This window comes from Nuphar pumila, chromosome 8 (assembly GCF_984573655.1).
Source record: "Nuphar pumila chromosome 8, dmNupPumi1.hap1.1, whole genome shotgun sequence".
Lineage (NCBI taxonomy): Eukaryota > Viridiplantae > Streptophyta > Magnoliopsida > Nymphaeales > Nymphaeaceae > Nuphar > Nuphar pumila.
This window is the reverse complement of record NC_143256.1, coordinates 114,282,180-114,300,446: the sequence shown is the minus strand read 5'-3', so window position 1 is coordinate 114,300,446 and position 18,267 is coordinate 114,282,180. Positions and strand designations below refer to the sequence as shown.

Below are 18,267 nucleotides of genomic sequence, written 5' to 3'. Positions count from 1 at the left end.
TATGAAAAGAATATCGAAAATTATAGAGTTTTTAAGAAAATGTGTCAAATTAACCATACAATATGGTCATTTTTAGTTGTTGATAACTATTCAACACCTAAGCACGAATCAGGGTCAGATAGTCAAATATCTTAACCCAATTCAGAGTGTTATTTCCAGATTTGGATCCTTAAATGTGCATTTGGATTGTCTTAGGATTTGCTTGATCAGAGTATTTTTTTGGACTCAAAAGCATTGGGATCAATATTTTATGTTGGATCTAATTCAGTTTCAGATAAAGACGATGATATTGCAACTTCCTAATGCGTTTTAAATCTTTTTTTCTTTTACTAAATATTTTTTAATGCTTTTCCAGTTCTGGCCAGATCCAACAAAGATGCCGTCAACCTTGTCAGATATAACATAATTACATCAAATCTCTGACACAATCATATGGATTCTGCACATGATCTAATAGCACAACATTGTGATCAAATCTGAATCGAACATGAGTCCTGCATCAGATTCACACTTCACCATAATAGAAAAGGCTGTGCATCAACCAGTGTCCGTTTTTCAAAGTTCGAAGCCATCTCCATCCCTCAGGTCATGATTGAATCCCAAGCATGGAACAAAGCCGCCCCACGCACAGTGTGTACCGCATATGATAACGTTGGACAACGCGTGCCACACGGGAAGTAATGCATCCCGTGCAGTGTTATTTGACAGGAGTGGGACACGCCAATCACACCCCCCAGGGTGCCACTGGCAAGTCCAGGACAAACGTTGGGCGTTTATCAGGCAATTATGCAAACGCACCCTTGGAGATATACAATCATAGACCATTGGGTTTCGAACTTGCAACGTCCCAACACAATGTAACGTGCACTAACTGTTCCTGCCAGACAAGAGGATCCCCCATTGGTTCGGAGTGAAGAACAATAAAAAGAGAGAGACGACCAAGAAACAGAAACGAAAGAAAAGAAATAACATTACACAAAGGATAACAGTCTTGCAGGATAAGTCTTGCATCCTATTACAAAGTGAGCAGAGATGGAAATGCTACACCATATTCATATTTCCTTTCAAACTGGTGCCTGGCCAGGAGCTTGGTAATTGACTTGCACCTCCTTTTAGGAGGACGATAAGGGCTTCTGAACCAGGAAGAAGTACATAGGAGTGAAGATCTCTTTCCTGAAAAATGAAGATTTAAATGTTTAGATAACAGTTAACAAGGTATGTAGCTTTACCTATGATGTGTGATTCATGACTAGAAGGACTAACGTCCATTGAATGAGCATGGATTTCAACCCTCCGATGCTCATCTCTTACCACCCATATGCAAGATGTGTTTCTTGATAAGATGCAAGCCCGCGCTAGACATCTAAATGGTATCTTTTTATATTAAATAGTCCATAGAAAGGACCGAACTCAAGCTGCATGAGCATTAGGCTCATGTAATCACATTCTCGACAGCTTTTGTGGGGAAGGTGATGACTGCAGCAGCTGATGGTTAAAACTTGACGTCCTTTTTTTTCTGAACACTAAAGCTAGGGGGTAAGACTCGCAGCATTCAACCCAGAGATGCCTAGGTTGTGACAGTACAACCTTATCATCCAGCTATCTCATTCTAGCTCAAACTTTATGTCTTTTTTTCTTTCTTTTCCTACAGACGAGGAACCCACCAGGATCAAGCCTTATTTGGGCCCACACTATAACGGTAAACTCAGGAGAGTGGACCAGCCCCACAGTGCCACTACATACCTATTGAGTTTGCCAAACTTTCCATCTTTATATATGTTTATTTTGAACTCTTTCTTGCGAGTTCTTGTGCGTTCATGCAGGCATAAAATAATGTAGTTCATGTAACAAAATGCATTGGTATTTAGCAAAAGAAAAAAAAAGTAGAGAAAGAACATTTGGGAAAGTATTGTAAATTGAATGTCGATGGAATTCTATGTTATGACTATGGATATAACTCACCTTCCACCTGCAACAAGACTATCTGCAGCCTTTTCAAGAAATGCAGAAACTCGCTGACTTCCTTCAGGTGCCAAGCCTAGATACTCAAAAGCCTTGACCTGGAAGCAGAGAATGATCACCAAGAGAGAGAGAGAGAGAGAGAGAGAGAGAGAGCATTCCTTCCACATTATACAGCTTTTTGCACTTGTCTTCAAGCTATGCACAATGACATGCACACACCAAGCTTTTAGTGGTGTTGATACATCCATTCTGGCACACTCATTCTTCAAGAGCGTCTCATTCTCTCTTTTTACTTTCTCTTGCACATGTCAAGATTTCCTATTTTTCTTCCCAAATAAATGCATATGCTAGAGTAACCCTGATGCAAATTCAAAACCGGATTTACAGATAAGTTACCAAGACTACAGCTATCTCTCCCGTTATCTAAGGAAAGCTAAAAATATTTACCTTTATCTAAGACAAGAAGGAAAATAAATGAAAATTGAAAAAACTGGAATTTATCTCATCTCAACTCTGATTTTACATCTAGATCTCTCATCTATTCAAGGAAAGCTAGATGTAAAATCAGAGTTGAGATGAGATAAGTTCCAAGTATTTCAATTTCCATTTATTTTGTTGTTTTTTGTGCTTTTCTTAAATAATGGTACATATTTCTCACTTTCCTTAAATAATTGGTAGAGATAGCCATAATTTTAGTAGTTTCCCTGCAAATCTGATTTCAAATTTGCATCAATTGGTATCAGGATCTTAGTCTTGACTCGTTTGAGAGGATGATTAGAGGAAACAATCCTACTAGATTTCATATTCATCAATGGAGATTCAGACTTGAGGGCAAGTTTTCTCCAACCCTAGGAGAATGACATAAGAGTAGGAGTGAGACATTACCAGTGTATAGACCATTTGGATCCATCTAGATTATGGTTTTCTTGTAATTATTTAGTTGGATATTTTTTTTAAATTATATTCAGATCTGAATTCGGATTTTGGATCTATTTCAAATCCATATTAGGATTAGGGTTTCTAGGGTTGCTCTTTGTTTGCTGTAAATATTCACTGTAGAGAGGCAAAAAGAAGGTTGATAAAGAATTAATTAATTTTTTAGTTATTTTTCTTGCAATTTCTGTTATTTTTCCATTAATTTTTGCTTTTGTAGATAATTAGGTTTCTAGCTAGGGTATCAATTTCACGGAGTGATCCTCCTGTTCACTACATAAAATCCACATTATTGGGTAAACAGCTCGAGTTTCCTCAGCTTCTTCTGGAGTGACATAATGTTTAATTGCACATATAAAGGAAAGCATTTGGAGCAGCAATTCATATTTTTATTCGGTTTACATTCCAAAAATACCACACATATAACACAAATTTGTCATTCATTGTGGTTAAAGTGCAAAATGCTCAAGAAAAAGTTTGTTATAAACTTATACCCGAGTTTCACCTTCCATCATGGGAATCAGTCATTGGAAAATAACTCCAGCCTCCCCCTCTTTTGTATGCATGGCAGACACATGAATGTAGACATGGTTCTAGTTAAGTAAACTTTGACATGTGTCCATGCAATCTAGACTGATGCAAGGACACTACGAGTTATTATTCAAATCAGACAAAAATTAAAATTTGCCTCATTGTCGTTGTCTCCCAGTCCTAAAACAGGATCAACAGCCCCATCAACACCTGGGTTTGGCTTAAGCTTGGTGCTGATTGAACACAGATCAAGATCCCAACCAAAAAAGTCTTAGTATTTGAGTGACCGCATTGTCCGATCTGACTGGAGGCTAACCACTAGTCCTATGCTGAAACTCTAATGGATCCGAACCAACTAAACTTGAACCAATCAAGTACAATCCCATTTTCAGCAACACCATATGCATACTACACATGCCTGATTTTAGCCAGATATCAGGTCAGATCTAGGTACGGGCTATAAGTACCAAAAACAGGTCCTGGTTTACATGAAATATAGATGCAGGCTTGAACACAAACAGAGTCCAACTAATTGACTACTTGAATGAGTCGAAACCTTCCTGAGTGGGCACTTCACTAGTCTATATTGTACGTTCACCATTCAGTGAAAGTCGTTGCATAAGTGTAAATTAAAGAATATTTTCATGTGTCCTCGAATTTCTAAATAAACTAAAGGGAAATAAACAAACCAAGTTAACAAGAAAGGTACATCCTTCATTAAGCTTAGATGGCTAGTTTTAGAAAAGGCAAAATAAAGAACATGAGTTAGAGATCTTAATACCATGTTCTTCGTAATGAAACGGCCAAAAGCTGTTAGACGGAAGCTACTAAGAGAAAAGTGACTCGCATCCAATGAATAATACCAGGAGACAGGAGAATTGCGTGCAAGATCCATCTCTCTCAAAACCTGCATGTCAAACAAGAACCAATTGTATCCAGGATACATTTGCTGCTGACATCAATACTGTAAAGAAATATGCGGAAAAGAAATGTATGTCCTACAATGGACATTCACACATAGAAATCAAAGAACAAGTCCAAAAGAGGACATACACAAAAGCCAATAATGGCTAGAAAGCATAAAATCTTATAAATGCACTAAAGGGCTTGAAGAAGCCACACTTTACAAAGGGGGAGACCCCACTTATTTATAGGCAAGAGAGGAGTGAGAGAGGGTTTAGAGAAAAGAGAGAAAAGGCACCATTGGGAGACCCAACAAGGTGTCGTTGGGCTCCCAACGGTCACAATTGTGACCGTTGGGGGCCCAACGACTCCTTGTTGGGCCCCCCAATGAAGGTGCATTTAATGCACAAAAAAGAAAAAGAAAAAATAAAGAAAAAAAAGAAAAAAAAAAGAAAAAGAAAAGAAAAAGTAAAAAAAGGAAAAAGACTATACTGCCCCTATTGGGCGAGTTTACAGAAATACCCCTTATCGGTATGGGTGAATATATTTATATATATATATATATATATATTTATATATATATATAAATATATTGATTACATGTATATTTTAACACCCCCCCTCAAGCTTTATGGGGATACAACCGAAAGCTTGTTGAGAAGAAACATGAAACGAGGAGTAGCAAGAGCTTTAGTGAAGAAGTCCGCCAACTGGTACTCGGATGTGACGTAGGGCAGTGCTATGGTTCCTTTTAAGTATTCATCTCGAACATAGTGGCAGTCCATCTCTATGTGTTTAGTCCGCTCATGGAAGGTGTGATTGCTTGCAATGTAAATGGCACTTTTGTTATCACAACACATCTTCGAAGGAATGGAGATGATTACGCCCATATCATTGAGGAGACTTCTAAGCCATACAAGCTCCATGGTTGTAGTGGCCATTGCACGATATTCCGCTTCAGTTGAGGATAATGACACCTTTTGTTGCTTCTTGCATCTCCAAGAGATCATAGAGTCACCTAGGAAAACACAAAAACCGGTAGTTGAGACTCTATCATTAGGGTTTCTTCCCCAATCAGCATCAGTATAAGCAATTAAATCAAGAGATGATGAAGAGGAAAGAAAAACTCCCTTAGTTATGGTGTTTTTAATGTATCTGACTATTCTTAAGACTGCACTCATGTGCACAGATGTAGGTGTATGTTGAAACTGACTGACTGAGTGAACTGCATGAGCTATGTCTGGCCGAGAGATGGATAAGTAGGTCAGGGCCCCAACAAGTTGCCGGTAGGGAGTAGGATTCTCGAGAAGTGTTTCATCTTCCAACCTTAACTTTGCATTGATGACCTCAGGGGTGTCTGCCTTCTTATCATCGGAAATGCCAGATTTGGAACAAATGTCAGCAGCAAGTTTCATCTGAGAGAGAATATACCCTCGGGGAGAGTAGGCAACTTCAATACCTAAAAAATATCTTAAGAAACCAAGGTCAGACATATCAAAATTTTCTTTTAAAACTTTCTTAATATCATGGATTCCTTATTCATCACTTCCAGTGATGATCATATCATCAACATATAGTAGTAGAATCACTACTGAAGATCCTGCACTTTTCACAAACAACGCAGTGTCAGTATAACATGAACGAAAATTCAAACTAGTCATTACACTGCTAAATCTGTCATGCCAAGCTTTCGGAGCTTGTTTTAACCCATATAGTGCCTTTTTTAGTTTAAGAATTTTGTTTTCACCAATAGATACTCCCGGTGGAGGATCCATATAGACCTCTTCACTTAATTCGCCATTAAGAAATGCGTTCTTAACATCCAATTGATAAATAGGCTATTTTTTAACGAATGCAACTGCAATAAGAGTCCTAACACTAGTCATTCTAGCTACGGGAGCGAAGGTTTCTTCATAATCTATTCCGTACTCTTGAGCATACCCTTTGGCTACCAACCTAGCTTTATAACGTTCTAATGACCCATCACTTTTAGTTTTAATTTTGAAGACCCATCTACATCCAATAGACTTCTTTCCAGTGGGTAATGAAGATATTTCCCAAGTTTTAGCCTTTTCAAGGGCACTAAGTTCTAGTTTCATGGCTTCAACCCATTGAGGAATGTTTTTGGCTTCATTATAGTGTAATGGTTCATGATAAGAGTGTAATGCAATTAGGCATGCCCTATATTTAGGTGTTAGAGACTCATAGGAAACAAACCTATTTGGTGGATTGGAGATCCGGCTAGATCTCCTTAAAGAGGTTTCTTCTATGTTGGAACTTTGAGAATATTTTTCTAACGCACTAATGGGAGTTTCTTGACCACGCCTAGCATAGGTTTGAATTAACCTATTTTCAACATCATTACTTCCATTTTCAACATTACTAAGAGGAGTATCCTCTAAATCATTAGAAACATCCTCAACGTGGGGAGTCACATCTTCTTGAGAGAGAAGATCAAATAAGAAAGCATATTCGCTTTCATCAATATTTTTATTTTTCTCAAAACCGTTCTCATTTTCTAAAAAGGTAACATCTTTGGATACATATAGTTTGTTGCTTTTGGGATCGAAGCACCTAAAACCCTTTTGATTTTCTCCGTATCCTAAGAACACACATTCGATAGCTTTGGGAGATAACTTATCTCTTTTATGTGTAAGGACAAAACACTTACACCCAAAAATTCTTAATCTATTAAAATCGGGTGTTCTTTCAAAAAGTTTTTCATATGGAGATATATTTTGTAGAGATGAGGATATCATCCTATTTATCAAATAAGTAGAGGTTAAGGCGGCTTCGGCCCAATAGCATTTTGGAATTTCTTTGGAAATGAGAAGAGTCCTAGAGGTTTCCAAGATATGTCTATGTTTTCTTTCGGCTAGACCGTTTTGTTGGGGAGTCCTAGGACATGACCTTTGATGACAAATTCCATTGGTTTCCAAATATTCTTGAAATTCATTTGATAGATATTCTCCACCGGAATCGGATCGAAGAATGGAGATATTAGTTGAAAATTGATTTTTGACAATCATATGAAACTTTTTAAAAAAAGTTAAAGACTTCGGATTTTAGATTGAGAAAATATATCCACACATATCGAGTGAAATCATCAATGAAAGTAACATAATACGAGTATCCTCCTTTTGATATGACCGGAGAAGGACCCCAAACATCTGAATGAACTAGTTCAAAGGGTCTTTTTGACACAAATGTTCTCTTTGGAAAGGGGGTGGATTTCATTTTTCCAAAAATACAACTCTTACAAACAAAATGTTTCTCATTACAAAATTTCTTTCCAAAAGGAAAGGAGTACATTTTTGAGAAGCTTGGATGTCCAAGTCTTTGATGCCAAGTTTCTATATTTTTATCTTGGACATGATTACAAAATGAGTTAGTAGGAAGTTTCAAATTGGTCATGTAGTAGAGATCTCCCCTCCTATGGCCTTGCCCAATCCGCTTCCCGGACTGGAGATCCTATATAGAGCAATCTTGGGTTGAGAAGGAGATTTCACATCCATGATCACATATTTGAGAGACAGATAAAAGATTTAAATTAAGTTGAGGTACTACTCTTACATTTGGCACAAAAAAATCTTTTGAAAAATCCAAGGTTCCAAAACTTTTAACTTGTAAAGAGGTACCATCGGCGGTGGAAACATAGGAATTTTTAGAGTTGCTACATACATTGGATAGTCCATTTTCAATAGGGGTCATATGAAAAGATGCTCCAGAGTCAAGAATCCAAGAAGGCGTACCTGGAGGAGAAGAAGAGGCAATGGCGGCTCCCGAAGTTGATGGTGACTTGAGTAGGATTTGAAGTGCTTCGGATAGTTGAGCAAGGGAGAAAGACTCTTTCCCTTTCATTGGCTCCTCCTTCTTTTGCGGGATTTCTTCAATAATAGCAACTTTACCTTTTGGAGGTTCATTTATCTTTGGACAATTAGGTCTTATATGACCCGGTTCTTGGCAATGATGGCAAATGGCTTTCCTATAATTGCCATTATAGTTATTTTGCCTCCCAAAGTGTGGAGGCTTGTAGGTTTTCATATGATTGCCGGGTTTAGTCACGGCAAGAACTTCATCTCCTCCTTTAATCATACCAAGACGTGTTTCCTCTTGGCATATTTCGGCTATTGCATCTTCCAAAGGAAGTGGTTTGGATCTATGAAGGAGGGAGGACCTCACTTGTTCATATTCGGGCCTAAGCCCATGTAAAAATTGAAAAAAGTGTTCTTTCTCCATTTGTTCTCTTCGCATTTCCACATCTTCACTTGATACCCATTTAGGTTCAAGAAGAGATAACTCATCCCACAAAGGGCCAAGAGTGCTATAGTAATCTCTTACACTCATTTCACCTTGCTTAATGGTACGAATTTTTTCTTGGATAAAGAATTGACGAGCAAGGTCTTTTTGGGTATACATACCTTTCATAAAGAACCATGCTTCATTTGCTAGGCGGAATTTAGCAATGTTGGCACAAATCTTTAGCTCCACGTTGTTCATGAACCATGCAAGAATTTTTGCATGCTTACTTTCCCAATCTTCAACCTTGGATTGGTGATCTTCAATAGCCTTCATGCGAGTATTTCCTTCTAGGGCTTTTTCTTGATCACCATCTATTTTCGTAAGTTGAAGTTGAGGTTCCCTAATGGTGCCCATAACGTATCCCCAAAGCTTTTTACCTTTAAGGTTGTTCTCCATGGCGGCGGCCCACATCATGTAGTTAGTACCATTGAGCTTGAAGGAGAGATCAATCTTTTGTTCTCCTTCCATTATATAATCAACAATGGAGGACAAGCAAAGAGAGATAGAACAAGACAACTAGCAATATGAATCAAGAGCACAACCAAGGCTCTGATACCATGTAAAGAAATATGCGGAAAAGAAATGTATGTCCTACAATGGACATTCACACATAGAAATCAAAGAACAAGTCCAAAAGAGGACATACACAAAAGCCAATAATGGCTAGAAAGCATAAAATCTTATAAATGCACTAAAGGGCTTGAAGAAGCCACACTTTACAAAGGGGGAGACCCCACTTATTTATAGGCAAGAGAGGAGTGAGAGAGGGTTTAGAGAAAAGAGAGAAAAGGCACCATTGGGAGACCCAACAAGGTGTCGTTGGGCTCCCAACGGTCACAATTGTGACCGTTGGGGGCCCAACGACTCCTTGTTGGGCCCCCCAATGAAGGTGCATTTAATGCACAAAAAAGAAAAAGAAAAAATAAAGAAAAAAGAGAAAAAAAAGAAAAAGAAAAGAAAAAGGAAAAAAAGGAAAAAGACTATATACTGCCCCTATTGGGCGAGTTTACAGAAATACCCCTTATCGGTATGGGTGAATATATTTATATATATATATATATATATATATATTGATTACATGTATATTTTAACAAATACATCTAGCTAAGAAATCCAACAAAAGCCAGCCAAGGAAGTATAAAGTGTTACCTCAAACCCAGCCTGCTTCAGAGCATCCAGACACTGCCTAGTTGATCTTATATCTGGAAGGCCATTGCCAAGCTCTATCTCGGCCTGTCTTGGTAAAAAAGAATGTCTTATTCCATTTGTGTGCCTTACTGGATTAAACAAATATTATATCATGTTTCCTCTTGGATGAATTTCTGGAAACAGTTTTCCAATACAGCAGCAAGTTTTAGATTAAATGCAATAATTCCATGAATCCAGTCTGATGTCACTAATGCATTGAGACTATGTCACAAGGATACGGCTGCAGATACGGGGATACGGCTATTTTTAGGAAGTTTCCAACATGACTTGTATATAAGGGGATACAGAACCGGAATTAAAATGGAGTATCCGTGTGCATTGAGAAGATATTGAATTGTTTAAAGAAGAAAATGGTCTATAGCTTTCAAGAACAAATAATAAGAAAATGGCAGTTAATTTAGTCAGCAAACTGCATTCAACTAGATGGGTTAGCCATCAAATATCCTGGAGCTGTTCACGTATGGCAATAGCCTATGTTTCCCTTCAAAATTCAAGGGGTTTTAGTAGACAAATTTGGTGGAACCCATGTCACATTCTAGAGAATACCTACAAGTTAAATAGTACCTGTTTAATATAAAAAAACAAGTACATAAACAGGATCACAAATAAGGTCGTATAAAATGCATGCTCTAGATAATTTCTTTTCAGATTATGACCTTTATTTTCTGGTGTTCAGGGTTGTTAGGATCGTAGGAGTCCGTCATGCACCACTCATATGCAGCAAAACACTGACCGGGCTTTAAAACTCTGTAAATCTCCTTGTAGCATCCAAGCTGTTTCCACCAAATTATGTGATCAGGTTAAATTATGGAAGCTTATCAAGCAAAAAACCAGTATCAACACATATTTAAAAAAAAGGGCCTAGCAAGGCATTGAGAATACATACTACATTTGGAGCATGGCAGGTGGCTTCAATCGCATATATTGCATCAAAAGTATCATCAAGAAAAGGCATCTTCATGAAGTCAGTCTATGGCAAAAACATGAAACATTAATAAGACCTGTCACACCTCTGAAACATTATTCACACAATAGAGCAAGAACCAGAAAGAGGAAAAAGAAAAGATGATGCCCATGTTTAAGGCATACCAACCTTTACAAATTTACAGAATGTGTCCACTCCACTTACACGGTTAAGCACCTGTTTTGTGATGAGTAGGTTAGTACAGAAAGCATCCAAGTAATAAGTCTCTGCCTCTTTGTATGAAAAGAAGGGGCATATCTGAAACTCTGGAACTTGCAAGTGCATATAAAAGAACATCGTTTTTTTTTTCAATGCAACGTCACACTACATTTACTCGAATATGTTCTGATCAGGTGCACAAAATATGACTGGCTTCATATCTCATAAACTGTTCTGCTCAGCTGCACAAAATATCACTGGTTCTCTCTCTCTCTCTCTCTCTCTCTCTCTCTCTCTCTCTCTCTCTCTCTCTCTCTCTCTCTCTCTCTATATATATATATATATATATATATATATATATATATATATATATATATATAATGCAATTAGACAATTTTTTTCATTTTTAAATTTTGAGTTTTTTTTTTAAATAATTTTCTGCAAAAAAACCTGCTTCACTCAAAATTTCCTGAGATACTGCTTTTCTGAGTTTCGTTTTGTCTCTGAGTGTGCGTGCATGCATGTGCACATGCTACTCACCTCTTTAAAACACATTTTAAGGAAGCCTGCTATTATTCCACTACAATTTCCACTCAAGCAATAGCCTTGAAATGCTTATTAAATTTTCAAAAGAAAACTCTAGAGTCATATGCTCAAACTTACAGTGCAACAGAGGGGAAAAAAGGACAGAAGGCTTACAGTTCCTCTTGATATCTGGTATTCATTGTTGTTCAACCCCGTTACAGATGCAAGGCTGCAAATAAAACAATAAAAATATACATAAACCTTATATATTTTTCTTATGGATTATGTTACCAGATAATTAACATTGATACCCAATTTCAATTTCAATTAAACAAAGAAGTTCATAATCTCAATGCAGAAAAGTGCCTAAAATAAGCAATCTAGAAAATAATTTGATGTCATGAATGCCTGAAATAATTTAAATAAGTTTGAACAATTCAAAAATGGGCGTCAATGATGGCACTTCATTTAAATATAATATTTCTATCATAGTTACCAGTACCATTCTCTACTGAGGGCTTCTCTCAGAGTTTTTTTTAAGTGGTTTTTCTTGGGAAGATCTTGGAATTCTCAAAATTACTTAAATTATATAAAACTAAGAAAATCTTTCAAAAAGCTTTTGAAAATATCACAGTAATATCAATATTTATTTTTTGGTAATATTTTTACAATACCGTGGTATTTTGTTGTTATTATTGGCTTACCTAGAAAAACCGATAATATCATGACATTTTCAAAAAGTAGGCGACTATGGTTTTTATATTTCAGAGTTTATTTCTGAGGCTAATAATCCTGCCATTTTTAGCAAAACCCATGATGTCGGAATACCTCCTAGTTAGGAGGTAATTCAACAATTTCTCAAACAATATGAAGGACAAAATGTTTAAAATGGTGGTATAGAGTATAGACTTCTGCCAATTCTTTGGATAGTCCACAGTCCACACTCAAAAACAAGAAAAGGAATAGGAAGTTTCCTCCTATTATTTGACCAATGTCCTAGGCCCAAAGTCACCAAAAGATAAACATTCTAAATACACTTCTGAGTAAATGCATATGAACCCAAATAGTATCATCATAATAAATACATCGAACCTACTACCAAGAAGAAGAGTTCAAAACCCAAAATAGAGTTTTTATCTGAAATTACCTGAATCTAGCAATTTCTCGAAGTGGTCCTCCAATACCACAACCAACATCCAATACCTACAGTCAACCACCAACTACATAAAAGAATAGTTGGTACTCGCTAAAGATTACTGAACAAATCCTACTTAATTGCACCTCCATTCCAGGTTCCAAACGAAGTTGTAAAGCAAGAAAGTGTTCATGACGCCTGATGCTTTCCCTGAGAGATTCTCCTTTCCATCTACAAAATGCATCAGTTGTTGGTCACTTTGACAAAAGAACATTGAGACATGAAGGTACAGACAACTGAGAACAAAAGGTAAATTTACCATTTTTAGCAAGGACCCTCTTACAGTTTGTAATCATGAAAAGTGAAAACACATTTAAATTTAGCAAAAGCATATTATTCAATATAGGAAAAGTAGGAGCGTCAACCTGGGAGCAAAATGAAAAGACTCCCCCCAACCAAATTCATAGAAGCTTGTCGAAAGATCATAGTACTTGTTCACCTGGAAGAGGAAAAAGGAAAACAGACATATCAAATGCAGGTTGTAACTGTTAATATATATATATACCAAAATACCCCTTGGTCATTTCTCTAAATATTGTATTTTTTCTTAGGTTTTTCTTTTTGCTATTTTCTGTTTTTTTTTTGTTTTTTGTTTTTTGTTTTTTGTTTTTTGTTTTTTGTTTTTTGTTTTTTGTATTTCAGCTGGGACCATTGGGGGCCCACACTAATAGACGTTGGGGGTCCCCAACGGTCATTAATGTGACCATTGGGGCTCCCCAACGTCTATAGTGGGAGCCCCAATGGCCCCCCTCTCTATAGCTCTCCTCTTGTATAAATAGAGGGCTCTCCCTCTAACATGTACAGTGCTCTAAGACTCCTTTTTTCTCAATAAAGTTCCTATTTTGCCTTTTGGCATTTTACCCACTTTGGCATTTTACCCCTTAGTGGGTTTTGTGTGTTGTGCACATTATGTTCTTATGTGTTTTGGTTCTTCATTGAACCCCTTTTGGATATTTCTTGTACCTTGTATTTCCGCAATTCTCATTACAGTAACAGCAAAAGGTACTTGCGTGTTAAATTAAATGCTAGATAAGAGTCAGACTCATGAACTGAACATATTGCAAAGATGCACAAAACTATTGTTATCCTTATTGAACCAGTATAAACTGAATGTGCATTAGGCAATATAAACAACATATCTCAATCTTTCGCATTTTGTGGTTGTGTATATAACATTGCGGCATTGATATTCACTAGTTAATGCCAGGAACTGTAACCAAGATTAGATTAGGTCAGGGACAAGTCACCCAATATATGAAATCAGAAGTCATTATTATCATCAGAATAGGACCAATTTTCATGCCAAAAAGAAGAGTCTAAAATCAAGTCAACTCTGCATTTTTGCTGATTCACCAAGGGCAGCACATGAATAAGAAAACATTAAGTTTTCCCCCATTAACTCCAATTACTTTTTTATTTAATTGATGGTTAGATTATATAACTTGTTCTTGTTTGATTTAACTAAGTAGGCATTTGTGCAGGCTCATAAGTTCATAACAGTTTCATGAAAATCAAATTGATCAAATCCTATTTTTCGAATCTGATTTGCCCAAAATGTTTTGCAGTCCAATCAGACTTTAACAATATTATGCCATATTTAAAAAAGATGTTGATTACACTTTGTGATCCGAAAATAAGTCAATACTCAAAGCACCTGTTGTTGCCTGAAATTGCAAACAAGGTGAGAAAAGAGTATCCAATCACATTTAAACTTGTGATACACAGACGTCCATGGTGAAAAAAGAGTATACAATCACATTGAAATTTGTAATACACAGACGTCCATCCCATAGTCACTGATATAGCTGATATTTTGAAAGGTGCAAAATGGGAAAGACGATATTAAAGGTAAAATATCATGATATTTTGAAAATATCGACAATTTATATATATTGTGATATTAAAGGTAAAATATCGTGATAATATCGCAGTCGCAACCCAGCAGCAGTTACTTTTTAAAACTGTTAGTGTAGGGGTATTTGGGGATTTTTGAAAAAAAAGGATACATATGTCGGTATTAATTTTTTAACAAGTTACTTTTGGTATAAAATTTATAACTTTTCTTTAGGGTTTAACTTTAAGTCTTTTAAGTAGCGTAAGGGGGTCTTTTGTCTTTAACCCCAATAATCAACACTCAAGGCTGGACAGGGAGAGAAAGAGAAAAGGAAGAAAGAAAAGAAGAAAATAAAGAGGAAAGGAAAGGGGGACTCTGTCGGTGGCTGCCATGTGACAGGGGAGGAAAGAAGGAAGGAAGAGAAGAAGAGAAGGAAGAAAAGAAAGGAAGGAAGGAAGGAAAGAAAGGGGAAGGGAAGGAAGAAAAAGAAGGAAAGAAAGAGGAAGGGAAAGGGGGCTGTCGTTGGCTACCCTGCAACAGGGGAAGAAGGAAGGAGGAGAAGGGAAGATTTTTCCTATTTTTTTTTATTTTTTCGTTTTATTTTTTTAATCTTTAAATTTTTATGAGATTTATTGGAAGACATAATATCCCGATATTATACCTCGCCAAGATATAGCCGATACCGATATTTGTGACTATGGTCCATCAAGAAGTGGAAGAAGTATAAGCAAGCAGAAATTTGATATCTACTTGTCAAAATAGATTAGCAATCTATCTGAACATGATAAAAGCACATAAAAATTCAAAGAAGGAGGAATTAACTTGGGCTAACTCATTCAATATTTGGTGAAATAATTTACAACCTGGTAGAAAATTCACAAATGAGAAACAAAACTGGTGCTTGAAGGTCTATGGTTTTTAGGGGTTAATAGCTTAATTCATAAAAAAGTTACTATAATTAGAAGAGCATAAGCATAAAAGGAAGGAAACAACAAAGCCGGATTCAACTTTTTTTCAACAAAATTATTACCATATCTGCATAGTTCGCTTTTCTCTCTTCCTCTGTGCCTCCAAAGGAAACATGATATTTCTCATACCTAACATATCAAAATAACAAAAACGTTAAATTATATACACACATATAAAGATGAAGATTGATTGCACATGGTACAAACAAACAAAATAAACAATACCAGAAAAAATTTAACATAGTAAATCAACAGGATGACCATGAAAACAGAATATAGTTTGAGTTTCTATTAGGTAATTACTTGATCAGTATCGGACGTTATTAAGAGTAAAATATTGACCTTTAGTTCTTTCAATAATATCAAAAAGCAATATTGATCTTTAGATCCTTAGGCAAGAGTTTTTACTTCTGGTTACAGGCTACAAACCATGTAATCAAGGTGATCCCTTCATCCCAGAGACTCAAGAGACACAAATCAAGCATCTATTTATAAGAAATTGTCCTTCAAATGACACGAATCGTGATATCTTCTACCCAGGGCGTGTCAGCCAGTGGATTTTCCATACAATGTTTTTCCTATTTTTCACCCTTGGAGTTTCTATTTTGGGGATTAAGCAATCAGCTTCAAAGGCCAACAGCTTCAAATATGAGCCCTTCCATGACTGCCATTGCCATATACAAAAAATATTTCGAAGAACGCATCTTTTAGTCATATTCATTGTCCTTCCCACAAATAAACGTAGTCGACTGGTCTGAGATAGCCTAGACAAATCCTGACCTGGTCTACAACTAGTAGCTAATTCACGCAGAATGGAGATCAATCAGTAAGGCTCTCATCAACTGTTCCCACAATATGAATTCTGGAAACAGTGATAGAAACTTAGAATTGTTCCCTTATTAGAGAACTCCCCCTTTCTACTTTGAATTTCTGGATTGTTTTCCTTTGAGCAGTTGAAGTACCCGGTTAGATGATGAATAAAATGGAGACTTATCTACACCCAGAAACTTGCAAATATGACATTGGCCTTTTTCTTTATATCCTCAATCTGAGCAGCTGAATTAGAATTTCCTTTAGCGAGAGTCCATAAAACTTGTTTTTAGCTTTGACATTCTGCACCACATTCTTCTTTCAAAATTTTCACAAATTAACTGCGGAAACAATCATCTTGGACTATGTTTAATATCATCATTCATCAACTTATCACATGACAAGATAGCAGTTCATCTGAGTTTGTTGTCTCCCATGTGTGTTTGTGCCACTACTCATTTCTATCATGGTAGGGAAGTGAACTACTTTTAAGCACAACTACACTCCATGTCCAGATCACCACATAAACTTTCAAAGTCTGCCATTTCATCTGGATCCACCATTACCAACAAGAACTAGAACTCCTATTTATCCAATTAAATCCTTTAATAAATATATCTGGACATCAACTACTTCAGATAGAAGGAGATCGCGGGGACATCGACCATCACCACAAAATTTATTTATGCCTGGACTTACTTAATGAACTACAAACTATAACAGCATTTATCCTTGGCATATTTGTAAAAAAACCAAAAAGGAAAAACAGAACAGCAACGAGCCAGACCTTATAGTTAAGAAGAAAGCCAGAGGAAAAACAGAGGCATGTGGGGGCATATATGGAAAAACAAAAAAAAGACAAAACAAAAACATGACATACTTATCGACTGCCGAAAGCACCTCCTTCTTCTCGATCTTTCCTCCAACGGATGTAGCAAGATCTAGCGCTCCAGTTTTCGACATCCTGCACCAGAAAAAAGAAAATCCACATAAAATAAATAAAATCACTTGGAATACATAATAAGGTATCGCAAATGAAAATAATCAAGATGAAAAAATTGACATCGATAGCGACAGATGCATTAAAGGAGGAAAGAAAGTGACTTCCACTTTGAACTCTTCTTCGAAGGTAAGCAGAGCTAATTCATGGTCATTTTCCACATGAAAATGACAAGAAAGAGAAATTCTGCATCCCAGAACTTATTTTAGGAGAAGACCGACCCATTATTCAAGCGCTCATGATGTGCGTGTGTGTGTTTCATGATCACCTCTCAACAATACACGAAGAAGGAGAAGGTCATCTTGGGCTCTCTTGTACTAAAACATCGAGAATAGAGAAGGCACCGACTCGGAAACTCTCTTTCCCGATATCTCCAACCGAGACTAGCAGAAAAGATCTATGAATCTATAACCATCCTCGTAAGAAACAAAAAATAAATGAAAAAAAAACTCAAAGAAGGTCGATTAATTGCTTCATTTCACGATCATCCCCAGAAGAAGAAGAAAATAAAAAATAAAAACCTTTAAATCACGAAAAATCCGAATAAAAAGGCGCAATTTTTAAAAAATTCCCGCAAAAAAAAAAACTTTTACGAGAGATCTTCAAAGGTCCACACCATTAACAATCTGCAACGATATTTGCGTGCTCACTCACCGCGCAAAGCGAGCGAGCGAGAGAGAGAGAGAGTACTCAAAGGTCCACACGAAAATGCAGAAAGAAAGTGATGGCCGACTCCGGAGAGAGAGAGAGATAAGCAAGCCAGCTAAGAGAATATTACATTATACGCTATACCACGCAGAGACCTACAATTTTTCCCTTATTCCCTTACGTGCTATTGTGCGGGTGTACCTCTTTCCTTCCATCAATCTTCCGTCTCCACTAGGGGTGGACAATCTGCCCGAACAGCCAGATGGGCCAGACCCGGCCCATTCCGGTTCGGGTTAGGGTCGTAATTTTAGGTTCAGACCCGTT

General features: G+C 36.8%; 1 protein-coding gene across 1 annotated transcript; it reads right to left on the bottom strand.

Annotated features, from left to right (window-relative positions):
- Nucleotides 1-948: 948 nt before the first annotated feature.
- Nucleotides 949-18,040, bottom strand: LOC149830295 (cycloartenol-C-24-methyltransferase-like). The gene is made up of 14 exons (XM_090016424.1): nt 17,950-18,040; nt 17,176-17,259; nt 15,548-15,614; nt 13,049-13,122; nt 12,770-12,854; nt 12,636-12,691; nt 11,663-11,717; nt 10,934-10,981; nt 10,727-10,810; nt 10,497-10,613; nt 9,781-9,864; nt 4,208-4,333; nt 1,963-2,060; nt 949-1,173 (listed from the first exon to the last, which is right to left on the bottom strand). Exons 2-14 carry the CDS (start codon nt 17,256-17,258, stop codon nt 1,113-1,115), a joined length of 1,038 nt encoding a protein of 345 aa, XP_089872550.1. The 5' UTR covers nt 17,259; nt 17,950-18,040; the 3' UTR covers nt 949-1,112.
- Nucleotides 18,041-18,267: the final 227 nt, after the last annotated feature.

What these genes read in the sequence shown, in the direction of transcription:
- LOC149830295 (XM_090016424.1), bottom strand. Translation starts at nt 17,258, where the DNA reads ATGTCGAAAACTGGAGCGCTAGATCTTGCTACATCCGTTGGAGGAAAG. An exon ending in GTTTGGAACCTGGAATGGAG is followed by an intron (nt 12,692 to 12,769) that starts GTGCAATTAAGT and finishes GGTTGACTGTAG; the next exon opens with GTATTGGATGTTGGTTGTGG. An exon ending in TGAAGCAGGCTGGGTTTGAG is followed by an intron (nt 4,334 to 9,780) that starts GTAACACTTTAT and finishes TTTGACATGCAG; the next exon opens with GTTTTGAGAGAGATGGATCT.